The sequence below is a fragment of the Myxocyprinus asiaticus genome, chromosome 2 (genome assembly GCF_019703515.2).
Source record: "Myxocyprinus asiaticus isolate MX2 ecotype Aquarium Trade chromosome 2, UBuf_Myxa_2, whole genome shotgun sequence".
Lineage (NCBI taxonomy): Eukaryota > Metazoa > Chordata > Actinopteri > Cypriniformes > Catostomidae > Myxocyprinus > Myxocyprinus asiaticus.
The window spans coordinates 55,169,273-55,187,987 of NC_059345.1; the positions used below are offsets into that span (position 1 = coordinate 55,169,273).

General features: G+C 36.0%; 2 protein-coding genes across 6 annotated transcripts in view; one reads left to right on the forward strand and one right to left on the reverse strand.

Moving 5' to 3' along the window:
* The window catches only part of LOC127452314 (TBC1 domain family member 19-like), a 34,692-nt gene extending 30,774 nt beyond the window's left edge, over positions 1-3,918 (reverse strand). For 2 of the 3 annotated variants that reach the window (XM_051717720.1, XM_051717711.1), the window contains exons 1-4: positions 3,743-3,916; positions 3,544-3,616; positions 3,416-3,461; positions 10-85 (exon numbers count right to left, since the gene is read on the reverse strand). In XM_051717720.1, the coding sequence (XP_051573680.1) occupies positions 10-85; positions 3,416-3,461; positions 3,544-3,616; positions 3,743-3,901 (354 nt within the window). In that variant the 5' untranslated portion in view covers positions 3,902-3,916. Of the gene's footprint in view, positions 1-9; positions 86-3,415; positions 3,462-3,543; positions 3,617-3,742 lie in introns of all 3 variants that reach the window. The other variant, XR_007899237.1, reaches the window with a different exon arrangement.
* Positions 3,919-7,183: 3,265 nt separating this feature from the next.
* Positions 7,184-18,644, forward strand: LOC127452344 (cholecystokinin receptor type A-like). 3 transcript variants are annotated; one of them, XM_051717779.1, is made up of 5 exons: positions 7,184-7,241; positions 8,320-8,571; positions 9,872-10,130; positions 13,706-13,833; positions 14,260-18,641. In XM_051717779.1, exons 2-5 carry the CDS (start codon positions 8,421-8,423, stop codon positions 14,700-14,702), a joined length of 981 nt encoding a protein of 326 aa, XP_051573739.1. In that variant the 5' UTR covers positions 7,184-7,241; positions 8,320-8,420; the 3' UTR covers positions 14,703-18,641. The 3 variants fall into 3 exon arrangements, with proteins under 3 accessions (XP_051573739.1, XP_051573723.1, XP_051573730.1); XM_051717763.1 differs by having other exon boundaries at positions 7,208-7,670; positions 14,260-18,644; XM_051717770.1 differs by having other exon boundaries at positions 7,208-7,565; positions 14,260-18,643.
* Positions 18,645-18,715: the final 71 nt, after the last annotated feature.

Consider the following 18,715-nt stretch of genomic DNA (forward strand, 5'->3'; position numbering starts at 1 on the left):
AAGTTTTACCTGGGCTTTGCGCATATATGCCAGCGGCTCTTTGGTGTGTTCTGGAGGTGCTCTGGGATGCCCAGGAGGAGGCAGACTACACCACACAAATACATCCACAACACACACAAACACAGGACAGATGCATGGACAAATAATGAATTATACTAGTTTAACCTCTGTAAAAACCCAAGCAATGGTCAAAATTATATATTATTTAAACAATTCCTTTGGAAAAAGATAAGAAAGGAAACGATGTACGTTGGTCCATTTTCAACCTAAGAAATGTTTTAGAAGCCATATATACAGTAGATCTTAGTCAGAGTAGACGCCATAAATCGCAAATGAAAACAAGGCTGTGTGGGATAAATCAATGTTTTGTACTATCTGTTTTAAATCATGTCTAATTAAGACTTTTATGTCAACTGGAATTTTATGTTTTGTCAGCTGGACAATCAAAACCAAGGTATTAAACAAACAGTACAATCCATTGAACAGACTGTGGGCCCTATTTTAAGAGTGCTAGCGCTAAGCGCAACGCTATGCCATGCAAAGTCATACATGCAAAGTCAATGTGTATGGTCATGAAGTTTTGGTATTTTCGTACAAGCACGCGCTAAGTCTAGGCAGAAGTGGGCTTGGCGCAATTGCATGCACAAAGCGCTGATGGGCTTGGTCAAGTGCAATTAAATTTTGAGGTGCTTCTCCGGCACCATCTGCATCCTATTATACAGTATAATCCATTCCCTATCATGCACTAGTGATATAAACTAAGACAGCAAATTCATAAGAAGTTGGTAGTGTAAAAGGACTGTATGCAATTTATCAGAAGAACAAAAATATTACATTATTGCATTAACTGCATTTCTGTTGAATGTAAGGCATATTTCTATTCCTTTTATAGGCATAGAAAATGTGGTTCTCTTCAGGATTTAAATTTAGCTCCGTTAAATTATAGAGAATGTTGAGGATTATTAATCATTTTCATCTACTGACACAAATCATGGCTAGTATTAACAGTGATTGTATCGGAATGAACTTTACTTCTACCGGTCGATTTTGATTTTGAAAAATTAAATTCATTTATTGAAACACAAAACAAAATTAAACCAAACATATTTCTAAATTAAAATTACACTTCAAATGAAATGAAAATATAATCAAAATAATGAAGTGGTCAAAAAAATCATACCAAATTCAGACATTTTACTCTGTCCAACTTCTTCCACCGGCCGCTTTTGACTTAAAAATCACTCTACGACAATGGGTGGAAAAATACCAATACAAATTAGATCATTAATACAATAGTAAATATAAACATAATAACTGAAAAAATAAATCATGACCTAAAGATAGTTGAACACAAATCTCATAAATATTTGTTTCATAAAATGGCATCAACAGTGATCACCATGAACATAATTTGATGTTCCGCTGTATTTGGATATGGACTTTATTACCACCTGCTGGTGGAATCTCCAAACTGCAAATGCAGCAATCGAAAACAGACCTGCTTTTGAAACGTCTCAGCGCAATTACCTATTTCTCATGAAAATAACAAATTGCACTTTCCGCCACTTCATTACCATACAATACACTCACAGTTTGCGCACATACACCCACAGATAGCGCAAATACTTCCACCCATGACCACTTGTGCTTTGCACTGGCACGAAAATTGCGCTTAGAATTAGCACTCTCATGAAAATTGGATAAGACGTTGCAGAAACAAAGTCTTGTATGTCTATTCCTCACAGCCTCGTTTTCACAATTACTAATTACTTACTTATTTGATTACTTAACTGATTACTTAATTGAAAAGTAATCACATTACTAATTACTTTACTTTTCAATTACTTTCTAAAACACTTTTCACAGAATAGTTTTTGTTTTTCTCCTCAACAATTTCAAAATATTTATATTTCCTCCTTTTTCATTATCCCTGTCGCTTCAGCTGTTACAGAAATGCAAAGAAGTTCATATTAACATCATTTATTTTGTTTTAAATGTATTCTACATAATATTAATGTACTTAAAAGTAATTAACTTAATTGAAAGTCAGTAACTGTAAACTGATTATAAGAATTTCAAATGTAATGTATTACACTACTTTTCTTTGCTTTAAAAGTAATTAGATTACTGTAAGGAATTCATTTTAATCAGATTACACCAAGCTCTGGAAACATTAAATATATTGTCTATCCTTACTTAGGGGTATATTGAGTGCAACGGTCTGGTTCCGGAAGAAAAATCCCATTAATTTTTTCCATAGACTAACTGATTTTCAACTATAACTTATAAACATTTAAAGACAGACCTACCATGAGCTCCTAGGCCTTCCATCCATGGTATTTGCTACAGCTGAAGCCATCAGTGTGCGTTATTTCAACTTCTTTGCTTAAAAATCATGTTCTATAGTGGAATTCCTGGTGAACAACTACATTACCCATGGTCCAGCAGAGAAAGCTTCACCAATCAGAGTAACAAGCCCAGAAGCGACCTCATACTCTAATGACGCAACCAAGTCGTCTCCCTTATAATCTTATATACTTATAATCAACAACAGAAAAATCAAGTTTTATATATTCCCATTGTTTTTTTATTGTTGTTGTTTTTTTGTTTTTTTACAACAATTTTATGTTTTTTGGCAGATTTTTTAATTGTTTTAATACTTATTTGCCTCAAAGTTTGTAATGTTGTTATTCACCTCTAAGCTGGTTGCTTTGGTGCATGGCTTACAAACCTTTTATGGGGGATTTTATGAAAAGTTTACAGGAAAAATAAATGGGAAAAATACTTCCGGAAACCAAGACGGCTGAAAAAGTGGGTGGACACCGTTGCGCTTTATAGACCTCTTTTCAGTCGCATGTCCCCACTTTAGGATCAACACATCAGCTCAAGGATGACAAACACAACATTTCTATCCACAAAAAAGGGATGACGCTCTATTTTTACAAATCAAGGGTCATATGTTCAAAAGGTATACATACTGTATATTTTTTTTATAGTTTTTTCTATAAAATATCCAGCTCAAAGTGTTTTATGGGCTTTCATCTGTAAGTGATTTGTATGAAAGTCAGGCACTCTTGACAGTATTTAGTCCTGGATGATTTTAGGCTTAATGAACGAATGTGTCTCTTGTCATTTTTACATTTTGCCAAAAAGAGTTCCTGCCATAAAACTGTATAAACAAACCACAGGAAGGAACAATCTGTTTCAATGTATGTGTGGCAGAGAAAGCAAGTGTTCATCTTGTCTAAATCTCACGTCTTTTTTTTAATATTGATGGACTCAGTGTGGTAACATGGGAATAATCGAAAAATTACAGGACTTATAACGATATATATTTCCAAATACAAAATGGAAAAATACATGAAAAATTAACAATGAGCAAAAAATAAATGGAAATGATAGATGTTCTACTCACATGTGCAGTTCCCTGTAAACTGCATTTTGTAATTTTCTCTCCCAACCTAAAAGAATACACAGAGAGTCATTCATTATCAATGGAAGACTGTAATGTGACATACAATGTTAAATACAATGAAGTCATACCTGACGCCTTTAACAATCTCCGCACATCGTCTTTAAGTGATTCTAGTTTAATCTCCGGATTGTGCAAACATTCCTACGAAGAAAATCACATTTCTGCAATTAAATACTAGAGAAAACACAAGATGGTTGTATACAGTACTGCAGTGACCGTATATCGTGTTGCACACTCTGCAGTCTCAGTTCTGTTGTAGCGACTCACTTTGGCCTGTTTCTCCAGCTGAGAGTGTAAATGAGTCCCTTTGAGCCGCTGTACTATTTGAGCGATAGTGAGAGACAGTTCTGTGCTCTCGTCCATCATTATTTCACTTGAATGCTCATTAATCCCAGAGATTGTTGTGATCGTCTGTTGGCGCAGCATCAAAGAGGATGAGGCACCGTATCCAGGCAAACGACAACAAATCCTTCAGGAAACACGATCCTGAGCAGAAGGTTCCTTTCGTTAATGTAGTAGAGTTTATATCGTAACGTTTAAAATAATGAATGCCAATAAATAAATAAATAAATAAACCTTCATTTGCATGTTCCTATTTGGTGCCTGAAATGGGCACGTATAGTTCCAGACTTTTTTCTTAACTTTTTATGGATCCATTTCATAAAACCTGACATATATGTTCAATAAATACTGTATATATGTCCCATATATATATATATATATATATATATATATATATATATATATATATATATATATATATATATATATAATGTTTTTATTTTTATTTATTTTTTTATTTTTTTATTTAAAGGAATATTGCAGGTTCAATGCAGGTTAAGCTCAATCGAAAGCATTTGTGGCATAATATTAATTACCACAAAAGTAAAAATAAAAATTATTCAACCAACCTTTTCTTTAAAAAAAATAAATAAATAAATAAATAAATTTAAATAAAAAATAAATAAATAAATAAATAAATAAAAAAGGCACTTACAATGGAAGTGAATGGGGCCATTCAGTTCATGTTAAAATACTGACTATATTAAAAGTATAGCCACAAGACATAAACAATATACTTTGTTGCTGTGATGATGTAATAGTGTAAGTGCTTTTATAATATTATAAGTTTCACATTTCTGCCTTTAAACCCTCCTTTAAACCCTTGGCCCCATTCACTTCCATTGTAAGTACCTCACAGTAACCTCGATTTTTACTTTTTTTTAAAGAAAAGGAGAAACGAGTTGAAATAATTTTTTGTGGTAATCAACATTATGCCACAAATGCTGTCAACTGAGCTTAACTTGTATTGAACCCGGAATATTCCTTTAAGGACTATTAAGTTTTTGCATTGGGGCATTATTTCCCCATTAATGGGGGACAAAATGAGAGTAACATGGTTACTCTCATAACTGTAATGCTGTAATGTACAAATATTGATATATTATTTAAATTGTATTTACAGAGTAGCCTTCATCCTGGTATATTTGTTGTACTGCCTTTAAATAATGCTGATCTGTAATAAATACTGTATTACACTAGGTAATGAGAATCACTAGTAAATGCAATTTAAACAACCCCCCAAGGGTTATCTTGTTTGTTTCAACTGAGATATCCATGAAAAAATAAGGCAGAGGCTACTTGCAACCCCATTGCAAATAGTGGCAGGTACTTGCACCCCTAATTAAAGACTAACATACAGTATAGGGGCATCACTGCAGTCCCACAGACACCCTACATCAACCCCTACCCCTAAACCTAACCCTAACCTTACCTTACAAAAATGTACCATGGTTTTACTACAGTAACCATAGTACCACCATGGTATCTTGTGGTATAATCATAGTAACCACAAAATTAAACATGGTTACTCTCATAACTGTAATGCTGTAATGTACAAATATTGACACATTATTTAAATTGTATTTACAGAGTAGCCTACATCCTGGTATATTTGTTGTACTGCCTTTAAATAATACTGATCTGTAAATATTACTGTATTACACTAGGTAATGAGAATCACTAGTAAATGCAAATTAAACAACCCCCCTTTCAAACTTCTTATGTAAATAAATTACTTATGTAAAATTCTATAGATATAGAGAAACCAAATCTAGAATTATGTTTTCATTCTTTACGCATTTTAACATTCAGTTTTCCATAAAGAATTTAAAAAAAAGATTCAGCTGTGTCCCCAGTTTATGTCCTGTTACCATATTAATTCATTATTAAAATAATGTACTAAATCAAAGAATTCTGCCAAAATGACATCTCTGAAAGTACAAATAAATGTCTCTTCTTCATCACTTTATCTTATGTTTTGTTGTTTGTCTGTAAAAAAATAAACTTAGAATGTCAACCCCTGTCTCATGATTTTTTGTTTAGTAAAATATTGATAACTGTGTTAATATTTGTGGAAATATCAGCATTAAATTCTCTAGTGCATTGTAAAGTTATGACAATGAGCATAAACTTGTAGCCTAATGTACATAACTAAACATTAAAAGTGTCAATCTGGTTACCTTTCTGAAAGCATAATTATATCCCAACATATATATAATATATAAGCCTATTAATCTGAGATGGCACAGTGCAAATTGATTATGCTCATAGACATATGTTGTTTTGTTTTGTTTTTTAAATAATTTACTTAAAAATATATATATATTTTTTTTTCAGATTTCATAAAACAACCCTTAAATTTTAGGATGGTCTTAAATGCTAGACAGTTTGACCAGTGCAACACCAGCTGAAAAAGCGTGAAAGTGCCCTAAGCTGGCATCCAGCGGTGTCTTTAATTTAAACTGTCACCAGCTAAACCAGCTGGTCTTGGTTGTCACTCTATCCTTGTCTATGTAAAAGTCAAGTCTTTATAATTTGCTATATATATATATATATATATATATATATATATATATATATATATATATATATATATATATTAAATATAATGTAAAATAAAATAAAAAATGTCCTCAGACAAGAATATTTTTGATTGATGTTTTAATATTCTTAAAGTAGACAACCTTTAGTAGCTAAATGTCTTAAATACGCACCTGAAAACAGTTAGGTATACATTTAAAAAGTAAAATAAATTAATAAATTATTTAATAAGGTTTTCAGATCTCATGCAATCGATCATTTCTCTTGGCCCAGGCCCACCCACCCAAAAGTTTCTGCCGATGTCTTCAGTTCTGAATTTTTTTAAATTTTTTTTATAAATGTTAAATTAAGTGGCGTCTTGGACGAAAACCTGTTTATTAGATTATGGTATAGCAAACAAACTCGAAAATGACATGGGGGGGATGTCGCTTCACCCTGCAGTTTGTTCACCCTCAGCCTGTGCAATAAAGCAGCTTTCAGGCTGTTTTGAATGTGTGAGAGCACCGAGAGCTTTCTTCAGCAAAATAGTCAATAAACGACCCTCAGATGTCTCTTAGCATAAACCTCTATAGTCAGCATAGTAAACACAGTAAAGAGTGTCCAAGAGTACCCAAACAACTTGACTTGAAAAGAGAAATTAATTACAAATGCATCTTCCTACTTCGTCTCAAATCAAACCCTTTCCAACTGGGGGTGATTTGGGGTCACAAATGACAAGAAAGGTGTTGTTTGAGTATGAGGCCAGTGGGTTGTGTGTGTGTGTGTGTGTGTGTGTGTGTGTGTGTGTGTGTGTGTATGTGTGTAAATGAAGGGTGAAAAGAGTTAGTGCGAAAGTCAAGGCGGGGTTTGTGGATGTGTGTTGGACAGCAGATACACTGAGCAAGTGCGTTACTCTCGCTCATGAACATTCAGACTTCATGCTATAGGTTACTGGATGTAGTTTAAGCATTTTTGTTCTCTGAGGATACTTTTTGGCATTTAAAAAAAAAGTAAAGTAGTTTTGTCTTGAATGTTTTATTATGATTGAAGATACAAATATGAATTTTATTAGAGATCGCAGCACCTTCGCGGTATGGCAGAGCTGCCGTACTTCTACCTGAAAGAAATGAATTTAAGTTCGTGTGGCTAGATATAGGCTATCAGTATTGTGGAGGAAAGTGAGAAGCCATAAGGAAGAAAGCGAACATGGAGACATTTACAATTAACGGTATGCTCATCAATTCCACTGATATTTATAAAGTCTTATGTGGATTGGGAATCGGGAATATGTCGGAGTGCAAAAACGACAGTGACGCCACATTCGAACCGAAAGGTAAACAGTAATATTTTATATTAATAATGTAGTCGTTGAGGCCAGTTTGCACTGTTTTCTGTTGCTGAAATTGAAAATAGCATTCCTGAAAACTTGTTGAAAACTGAATGTGAACAAGTCAAGACGAGTTTAGTCGGAGAATAGCCTACCTGTTGAGGCTGTTTTAGAAAAAAAAAAAAAAAAAAAATACAGGTTCCAATAAATCTTACATATTAATGGCAGAATATATTAAAATGTGTTTGGCCTTTTTTAATGATTAAATAATACAAAAAAAAAAAACAAGACATGGCTTGCAGACTGATAAATGCAGTATGGTTGCAAAAAACGTTCCCGAAATGTAGAGGTTAAGGAAACGTTAGGGAAATGTTAGGGGAACCATTGTGCACAATCTAAAAATAAAATAAAAATAAAAAAAATCGTTATTTTTCCATAAAACTTTTCTGGCTAACCAATAAAGTGGGAAGGCTCAGACCCGGGAACGTTCTGGGAACCAACAACCAATGTTCCCAGAACGTTCTGGAAATCAAAGATAGACAGTTTGGGTTACAGCTCTGTTGCTCAGTGACTGTTTAATACAGGTACATTCAGTATGTATGTACTATATATTTGGTTGGTAAATCATGAGAAATAACTTATTTTCTTGTCTCAGATATAAACCAGACGGTGCGAATTGTGCTGTATATTGTCATCTTCCTCCTGAGTGTCATAGGCAACAGCCTCATCATCACAGTGCTGTTGCGGAACCGTCGGATGCGGACAGTGACCAATCTGTTCCTGTTGTCTCTAGCCATTAGTGATCTCATGCTTTGTCTCTTCTGCATGCCCTTCACCCTCATCCCCAACCTCATGAAGGACTTCATCTTCGGCTGTGGCATGTGCAAAGTGGCCACGTATTTCATGGGTGAGTCACAATGATGTTTGTTGTTTACATTTCACTTGAGGGTGTGTTGGAGTTGTCTGAGAGCAAGACTTTCCTTCTTCTGCCATATTATGTAGAAAGAGCTTAAATGTTCTCTTCTGCTGTTGAAAGACTCAGTGTTTGGAAATTAACATTTTTCCCCTGAAGTGAACATCGTTCCACAGCTTCAAGTCGTTGGTTTCTCAAGCAAGTACAATTTATATGGGATCTCCTTCAAACAGTGTAAAAACCCTTTTTGGATTTCTTGGTAAGTACTTGTAAGGGAATGCCTGCATATTGTTCACTGATAGGACATCCTGAAAACGTCGTTGCAGAGTGTGTTATAACCACTTTAACTAAACAGTTCAATCTGTTTGGAAACAAAAAGATTTACACTCCCAAGAAGACTTATACTTCCTTTATTACATTGTTACAAAATACATGTTCAAGTAGATTTGTAAAAGTGCATTTGGTAACAATATAAGTAACAGAGGCAGACTATAAGAATAAAAAGGGGCAATGCCTTATGTTCCAGCTGCATTCCCTCATTGCATTTGGCTATTAAAAAAGGGAAGCTGATTTAGAGATGCATTATTTAAAAGGGGCTGAAAGCTCAGAACAGTCTGTCCATGTTTGTTTTACAGACCACTAACACAGAGTAGGTTGCACTAACAGTATTAAATGCATTTTGTTCTTAGTATACACTTTGGCAACCTTTTTGTAGCCTCACTCTTACTGGCAAGGCCATAAAGATTATACCATTTATTGCATGGCACTTGTATTTTCAATTCATATTTATGACTTGTTAAATTCTGTTGACCATTTCCAAACTTCAAACTTTTCGAACAATTTATTGCCATGTTGGTCGCACAATCGCAGTTGTAGCTACAGTATTGTGAAGTTTAAACACAATGAGACGTTGCCACGGTGTGATATCTCCATATTTGATGCATCGGCATGTTTTATGTCTTTGTATTGTGCTATTCTGTAATACTTGCTCATGATAAAGCGGACTTAATTTACAGACTGTAGTTATTACTGCGTGGGTGTGTTAACATTCATAAGAAGCAGATTGTGTTGATTATTCAGTGGAGTTGGGTCTTAAATTGCTGTCTTGTTGGTCTTAAAAGACGCAATGTTAAGCTGTGCCAGCATCCCTGAATTTTACAAACAATTCATACCAGGGCGCCTTTTTCGTGTTTACTGATGTTTACGGAAGCATATAACTCCTGAGGATCAGTGCTTTACCGAGCTGAAATGTATTTCTGTTTGTAAATTTAGTTCTGTTTGTTCAAATGCACAGGTATTTCAGTGAGCGTATCCACATTCAACCTTGTGGCGATTTCTCTGGAACGCTACAGTGCCATCTGTAACCCCCTTAAGTCCCGCACCTGGCAGACAAAGTCCCATGCCGCAAAAGTCATCACAGCCACTTGGGTCGTATCTTTTCTGCTCATGTTGCCGTACCCGATAGGCAGCACACTAGTGCCTTTCATGCGCAGTAACAACAGCACTGGTAACATGTGTCGCTTGGTTTGGAGCAGTGATGTTATGCAACCCTGGTAAGAATGGTTGAGACTTTGATGTTTGATTTATTCTGGGGGATTTAAACATACAAGCTATACTACAGAAAATCATTTGCTTTATCAGTATTTTAATTTCTCCAAAATGATTTAAAGATCTGAACATCCTTAAAACAAGATACATTTAGTCAAGAAGCAAAATTGTGCATGTTAATAAGACTTGTTTTCACAGAATATATCTTGACTTGTTTATTTTTCTTACCCCATTGGCATTCTTTTTTTTAAGCATACTGTAAAGCTCATAAAATTTGGTGAGATTGATGCTTAAAAGAAGGGGGGAAATTCCAATGGGATAAGAAAGGTAAACTTAATGCAAGATATTCTCTAAAAACAAAAATTTTGTTTCGTTTTTTGGTTGCAGTTTCCCAACAGAATGTTACAGCCCCAAGTTACTATTTTCAGAGGGTTAAAGTTAATGATACCACTGTGTAACAAATGTTTTGCTTTTTTTTTTTGGTTCCTGGGTAGTAAGTGTTATTTCTTAATTGCTTATGCCTCAAAAGTATAGAAAATGGCTATTATTCCCCACAAACTTTGCTTTTGTGACCAGGACAGTGATATTTTGAAATGTACCTATTTTTCAGAACATTCCAGATAGATTCAGTGCTGAGTAAACTTGGAGTAACTTCTAGAACATTCTAGAACTTTCCAGTAATATAAATAGTAGTATAAATACAGGGGCCTTAAGCCCACTAGTTCAGTTTAGTTCCAGCTGCCTAAGTGGATACATATCAAGACCTCACTGGACGCCTTGAAGTATGATGAGTACAGCTGGGAGGTCATAGGAGACTTCAAAATGGTGGCATTCCTGATGGGTCTCCAAGGCGATTTTACCAAGTTTCCCTGCTGTCTTTGCCTTTGGGACAGCAGGGACACCAAGGCGCACTACCACAGGCGGGACTGGCCACAGCAGACCGAGTTCTCTGTGGGGAGGAACAACATCAAGTGGGAGCCACTGTTGGACCCCCGGAAGGTGCTGATGCCACCACTGCACATCAAATTGGGCCTTATGAAACAATTTGTCAGAGCTCTAGATAAGGAGTCAGCAGCCTTCAAGTACCTTCAAGACTTCTTCCCTAAGCTGTCTGAGGCAAAGGTCAAAGCTGGTGTCTTCGTCGGACCACAGATAAAGAAGATCCTGGAGTGCAATGAATTCCCCAAGAAGCTCACTAGTAAGGAGAAAGCGGCTTGGAACAGCTTTGTCGTAGTGGTTCGGGACTTCCTGGGCAATCACAAGGCTGAAAACTATGTGGAGCTGGTTGAGACTCTGGTGAAGATCTACGGCACAATGGGCTGTGGGATGTCCCTCAGAGTCCATATCCTTGATGCTCATCTTGATAAATTCAAGGAGAACATGAGAGCGTACTCGGAGGAGCAAGGCGAGCGCTTCCACCAGGAAATACTGGACTTTGAATGCCGCTACCAAGGACAGTATAATGAGAACATGATGGGAGACTACATCTGGGGGCTGATTCGTGAAAGAGATTTACAGTATAATCGTAAATCTCGAAAAACTACTCACTTCTAAATCTTCTGTAGTCATTTTTGTATTACTTTAGTATAAATACATGTTAATTTGGATTCATATGTTGTTTTTTTCAGAATTTATGTGAACGAAAAGACACAAATTCGCCCGTTTTCTCATTGGAAATAGGTACATTTCAAAATATCACTGTCCTGGTCACAAAAGCGTATTTGTGGGGAATAATAGCCATTTTCTATACTTTTGAGGCATAAGCAATTAGGAAATAACACTTACTACCCAGGAACAAAAATTGTGTTACATAGTGTACTCTTAAAATAGATACAAATACTGTAGAAGTAAGAAGAAAATCTGATTTATACTTCTGTGTCAAACCTGCACCGTAGGCTATGTGTAGCTTGTGTCGTAGCCTGACTCGCACCTCTCCGAAAATCTAACTACACGTCGGCCTACGCAGACCACAATAGCTGTGATTGGTCTGCTTTGTAAACAGATACCGTCCCCCAGGATGATTAAAAGGATATTTGAGGTAGCTTTGCATTTTTTCCAAGATTATTTGAATATGTTCTACATATCCCATTTTTTTGGGGCTCGTTTTAATCGGGTGCATCTGCTGTTTTTATATTCTGTTTATGCTTCATGAAGTTACAAGCTTAAACAAGACAAAAAGCCACATCTTGTGTACAATTTAACAACTCTGTACTTTCATGGCTTTTACTCGAATCTCTATATACAGTATATTTGATCTGTGAGTGAAACAATATGATGGTATTCTAGTCAAGATTCTTTCTGATTTGTATGATGTTTTGACCGTATGTTTGACACTATGGTTTGACAGTAATTATATTTCATAAGTTATGAAAACGGAACACTTGTTTATTAAGACTAATTTGTCAGTAAATAAAAAATCGTTTGTTAAAAGTTGGTAATATTGCTATGTGCAGGGATAGTTCACCGAAAAATGACAATTCTTTGATAATCTACACACCCTCATGCCATCACAGATGTGTATGACTTCATATTTCAGCTCTGTTGGTCCATACAATGTAAGTGAATGGTGGCCAGAACTTTGAAGATCCAAAAAGCACATAAAGGAAGCATAAAAGTAATCCATACGACTCCAGAGGTTTAAAATGTCTTCAGAAGCGATATGATAAGTGTGTGTGAGAAACAGATCAATATTTAAGTCCTTTTTTACTATAAATCTCCACTTTCACTTCCACATTCTTCTTTTGTTTTTGGCGATTCGCATTCGTCATGCATATCGTCACCTACTGGGCATGGAGGAGAACTTATAGTAAAAAGGACTTAAATGTTGATCTGTTTCTCACCCACACCTATCATATTGTTTCTGAAGACATGAATTTAACCACTGGAGTCGTATGGATTACTTTTATGCTGCCTTTATGTGCTTTTTGGACCTTCAAAGTTCTGGTAACCATTCACTTGCATTGTATGGACTTACAGAGCTGAAATATTCATACACATCTGTGATGGCGTGAGGGCGAGAGTATGATGAGAGAATTTTTGGGTGAACTATCCCTACACCCATTTTGTGTTAGTCAAAAGAACAGTTATTCATTAATTGAAAGATTTTTTTTTAAGGGCAGAACGTCAAAATACATCAAAATATGTATTTATTATTATTTAAGCAACTCAAGAGCAAGCATACAGTATATGCCTAATATATTTTCTTTCTGCATGTCAGGCAACATGTATAATAAATAATATGTACGTACCTAAATCTCTACATGTTCATACACTTTGAAAAAAATTTTTTTGAATGCTACAATAATTTATTATTTACTTTTGAATCCACAAATTACATTGCTTTTGTTTATTTATGAAATGTAAAAAAATGTCAGAAGCAAAGGCAAATTCTCTCAATACACTAGCACTATGGCCGTGTATTCGCAGAATGACAGACAAACCAACGTAGAGCTATAAATGCAAACCACTGTGTAGGCCAGTTCATAAAGGCTATGGTGGAGTTTAAATACAGAAGTATAAACCGGCCTTCACTGTTAACCCAAGTTCAACTTTGCAGCTGAAATTTTGGAGTCTTTTTTAGGTATGTCTTCCTGTTGCTGACACTCTTTCTTGTGCCCGGGATCATAATGATGACAGCTTATGGCCTCACCTCACTCGAACTTTACAGAGGAATCAAATTTGAGATGGCTAATAGGAGGTCAAGCAGAGGTATGGAAAAATAGCCTTCCTAAACATGAAATTTCAGTGGAATTATTGTTAAAGGTGAAGTGTGTAATTTCTGCGGCAATAGCATCACCAAACAGAATTGCAAAAATAAGGACAGTTTTCAGACAGATTTCATGAACACTCCCCCATATTCCACTGGTCAGACAAAAACAGATTGTCCCGCCCAAAACTCACACCATTGGTTGAGCCAATGTTGCTTTATCGGACTGGTTGTGATTCACAAACAAACAGACAGTGTCACAGAGACACAGTGTTGAAATTTTTCAGTCAAATTAACCTACAATTGGCTTACTCGCAGTCTTTGCATACTGTATATAGCATAAAAACACACACATCACCTTTAAAAAAGTGAGCCCTTAAATTGTGACATCAAATAATCACAGTTCCATCCCCCGTTTTGCTCACTAGACAATGCTAGTCTGAAACATGGCGAAAGCGATGGCTGCTACCAGGCCTCCAAGAGGAAGCGCTCGGACCCCTTGACTCCTGGCTCAAGCAACACAAAATCCAAACTCAGCAGGGTTTGCAGCAACAGCCCTACAGCAAACCTCATGGCCAAGAAACGTGTCATACGCATGCTGTTAGTTATCGTAGGGCTGTTCTTCCTCTGCTGGACGCCGATCTTTGCCGTTAACGCCTGGCGGGCCTTCGACAGACGTTCAGCTGATCGTCTCCTCTCAGGTGCACCAATATCCTTCATCCACTTGCTCTCCTACACCTCTGCCTGCGTCAACCCCATAGTCTACTGCTTTATGAACAAGCGGTTCAGACAAGGTGTGCTGGCGACCTTCCCCTGCTGCAGGGCTGATCATGTTGAGATGAGCAGGGGCAGCAGCCGGCGCAGTGCTTGAGCTGGTGGAGGGCTGGGAACTTTGTTTGGAACAGGAGGAGGTGGACAGGATAACAGGACCTCACAAACCTCTGGAACACTTACCAGGCTAACCGATACCAGTATTCGAGGTCTGCACAAGCATAATTAAAGACCCTGGCAATGACCCTGACTTTAAAGCCTTAAGATCTTTTCAGCCTAGGAACCCATTTTGGGTTGCAAGAACTTCTTTCGACAAGAACTTTATTTTGGGTAAAGTCTGAATAATATTATATCAGTACCAAAATATGAATGAGAAATGAGACATTGCTAAGCTAATTGAAATAGTTTAGAACCTTTTTCAGAAAATGAATGACCAGTTCCCTAGATGAAGACAGAGACTTGATGATAACAAATGAGAACTCCTATATGCAGGCGATGGTGGGCAATAGCATTGAAATGATGACAGAATCCAGTGCTTAATTTTGGATATATATGTCATTGTTAAATAAACAGGAGCATCAAATGGAGTAGGACTGTGGCATTGAGAGAGACTTCACTCCCCATTAGGGTTCTGACTTAAAGGAATAGTTTACCCCAAAATAATAATTGTCTCTTCAGTTACCCTCATGCCGGGTCAGATTGTGTGGCTATATTTCTCCTGTGGAGCATAAAGAACGATTTTTTTGTTTTTTGAAGGATGTATGATGTGTTTTTGTCCGTACAATATACGTCAGTGGGGTCGAAAATGTTCAAGCTCCATAAAGGACATAAACGCAGCATAAAAGTAATCCATACAACTTGAGTGGTTTCGTCCATGTCTTTTAACCTCCTGAGACCCCGCGTCTACATGCGTGGACATAACGCTGTGGCTTCGCTATAGGCTATGCATAATTTTATTTCATTTAAACCAACTGATATTAGTTCAGGAGACTCTAGGCGGTCATTAAAGGGTTAAACTTTCGACGCAATGAGTCATGTGACAAAACAACATGGCACCGATCTCAGCTGAGTTTGTCTTTGGAAGAAACAGCAACTAAACTACATCTGGTAAGAAACCTCATTAAGTTTTTACATTAAAACCTGTTTGAGTCAAAAGAGCAGACTGTCTAATTTCATCCAATATGCCATTTTAAAAATGTCATTGATTTATTGCAAAACGGCACGCTGTTAAACACAATGACCACGTATGTGGACTATAGGCTAATTTTCCTTAAAATATCCTGTATTCACTGTGCATTTTCATATTGAGAATCAATGGATGCATCCAAAAGCTGAAAATTGTTGCTTTCAGAGGCTGTATACAGAGTTAGAATGAAAATAAGGTGCATTTCAAACTGTTCTGAGACCAGTGCAGACAGACAGCACACTGGAGTTTAAGTCATTCCCTAATTAGGGAGCAAGGGAGCGTCCTATATCTTTCTTATGCAGCCAGGTGCACTCACTCCTAACATCCGTTCAAAAGTTTAGTTCCATGCTGGAGATGATGTTTGGACCACACAACATGTTTGTCAGACATGGGACAATGGTAATCAGTACATAGATTCAGAATTTATAATATATGATTTTATTTTAACATGGTTGGCAGTGATTGGATGATGAGGGCCATTAATTTGAATCAGAATTAATTATGCTAATTTCTGATGTAATGTCTGTAATGTCTCAAAAATATGAATAACCAACACTCCTGGAAACATAAACAATTTGATAAAAAAAAAAAAAAAATCCGATTTTCTATAGCTTGGTATTGTTTCACATAAATTTCACAACTTAGTCCCACTGTCCACATATGTGGACATACAATTTTAGGAAAACTATTTGATCTAAAATTGCATGTTTCTTAGTGGCTACTAGTTACAAATCAAAAAGGGGAATGGAAAATGAACACAGCAGTCATGCTTGGTTCTCAAGAGGTTAAAGTGATACCATCGTTTTGGGTGAGAAACAATCCAAATTTAAGTCCTTATTCACTATAAATCCTGACATCCCCAGTCTTTTGGCGAGTTCATGAGAGAAGCTTGTTCACACTTCTCCACATACTTGACGCAGATGCAGAGCGCTATACACAAACCACACACAGTTTTACCAGGTTTGTGGTTTTCACACCCAGCTGGGCTGTTTTGAAAATGCAGACGTGAGTTAAAATGAACCCAAAAAGTTCGAGTTTTTGCATTTTCAAAACAGCCCATTTGATAATTGTCAAATATATGGTGGTTGCCAACTAGAAAATAAAAATGCAACGTATAACGTCTTATTAATGTGTAAGGTTATCGGAATTGAGTACCTAGAAATGGCGTGCAGCATCAAAGACACCATCTTGAAACCTGTGAAACATTTTGGACTGTTTCTTGTTCAAAGCTATCATATCACTTCAGAAGACATGGACTAAACCACTCGAGTCGTATGGATCACTTTTATGTCTTCTTTATGTGTTTTTTGGAGCATGAAAGTTTTGGACCCCATTGACTTGCATTGTATGGACAAAAACACATCATGTATCCTACTATATATCTTTATTTGAGTTCGAGTTTGAGAGCGCAAGAGGGTGATTAGATGATGAGAGAAATATCATTTTTGGGGGGGAACTGTCCCTTTAATGTTGGATATTACAACAAAACACAAGACTTGTGTTGACCTTGTGGCTTTCCAATTTTCTGGCCAACCTGCTGCTCCCTGTTAAAGAAGGAAAATTAATTTGGTTTGCTTTATATTTAACTTTGTTTCTGTGTTGAACAGACAAAGCTATTGTCCAAATGTTTCGAGAAAGTTCTGTTCATGCTTTGAGAGATCTCTACCACGGTTGAGCAGTGAGCAGATCTGGTAAGTAAAACTAAACTAACATTTAAGACAGTGCACTTGCATAAATGTGATATTTTTTCATCATTGCCTCCAAGGACGTCCACACATATTTAATTCTCATGATAATACATGTATGATACATATTCGTGCAATATATAACAGTAAACTCTCTTTGGCTCAGATTATACAAAATGTCATTTTGACATTTTATATCCTGCCAAACTGTACCTCAATGTAGCATTAATCTTATTCTTCCAGGAAAGGGCACAGTCATTTTTTTTTATCTTGTGTGTTAGGCCAACCTATACTATTTGTACACTGTTACACAGAGTCTATCCTTATCATTGCATGAGATTTTTCACACCTGTTGCCCACTTCAAAGTACCTTCCCAAGGCTGCTGCTGACATCTGGGCTATTTTCAACCATAGCACACATTGTAGGTCATGGAGTATTGTAATATTTGTTTATAGCATTCGTATATGCCAAACTCCCATTTGTATTTCTTGCTTTCTTTAAAATGATCAATTTTGTCTTCATTTAATTAGATAATTCAACATGTTTCATTATGAATGGCCAGTGTCAATGTCAATGTTTATTCGGATATTGAGAATGCACATATGTCTGACAAGTTGCCTATACTCATTGGCATTAAATTATGTAAAGTCTTAATCATTTGTCTAATGTGTATACCAGGAAATTAACCATCCAAAATGCTACAATGCAAAACCACATCAAATTATTATGTATTTGACTTACTTAAAAATGTAATCAATTTTTAAATATTGATGGTATCCAGACTGACATATGTCAGAGCTCTTCACATCATCTATTATATTAATATTTTAGAAGTGCTTTGTACAAAATACACCTTTGGGGTTGAACCAAAATGTTCCTTTTCAAATTATAGTATAGTATATTATTGTGAAGTCGCACCACTAAAATTACCTTTTTTTTTTCATATTTGTATTTTCAATGCTTTTATCAGACAGATATAAACAAGGTACAGTGTAGGAAGCTGAATGGTTAAGGAACTAGGAACCAATGAAACAATTTTTTCAGCCCTAGATAAGGGCTACCAAAAAATAAAAAAAGTAGAAAAAAAACAACAAAAAAAAAACTTAGATCAGTTTGGCTTCATCACATTTATCTATTATCTTTGATTTAAAAAGTAGCCTGCTAAATGACTCATCACATAGAGTGACCTCATTGGCTTACTGTGTGGTGCTTAACAGCTATGTGTGCTGACACACTGAGAA

What these genes read in the sequence shown, in the direction of transcription:
- LOC127452344 (XM_051717763.1), top strand. Translation starts at nt 7,544, where the DNA reads ATGGAGACATTTACAATTAACGGTATGCTCATCAATTCCACTGATATT. An exon ending in AGTGGCCACGTATTTCATGG is followed by an intron (nt 8,572 to 9,871) that starts GTGAGTCACAAT and finishes TCAAATGCACAG; the next exon opens with GTATTTCAGTGAGCGTATCC. An exon ending in AGTGATGTTATGCAACCCTG is followed by an intron (nt 10,131 to 13,705) that starts GTAAGAATGGTT and finishes AGTCTTTTTTAG; the next exon opens with GTATGTCTTCCTGTTGCTGA.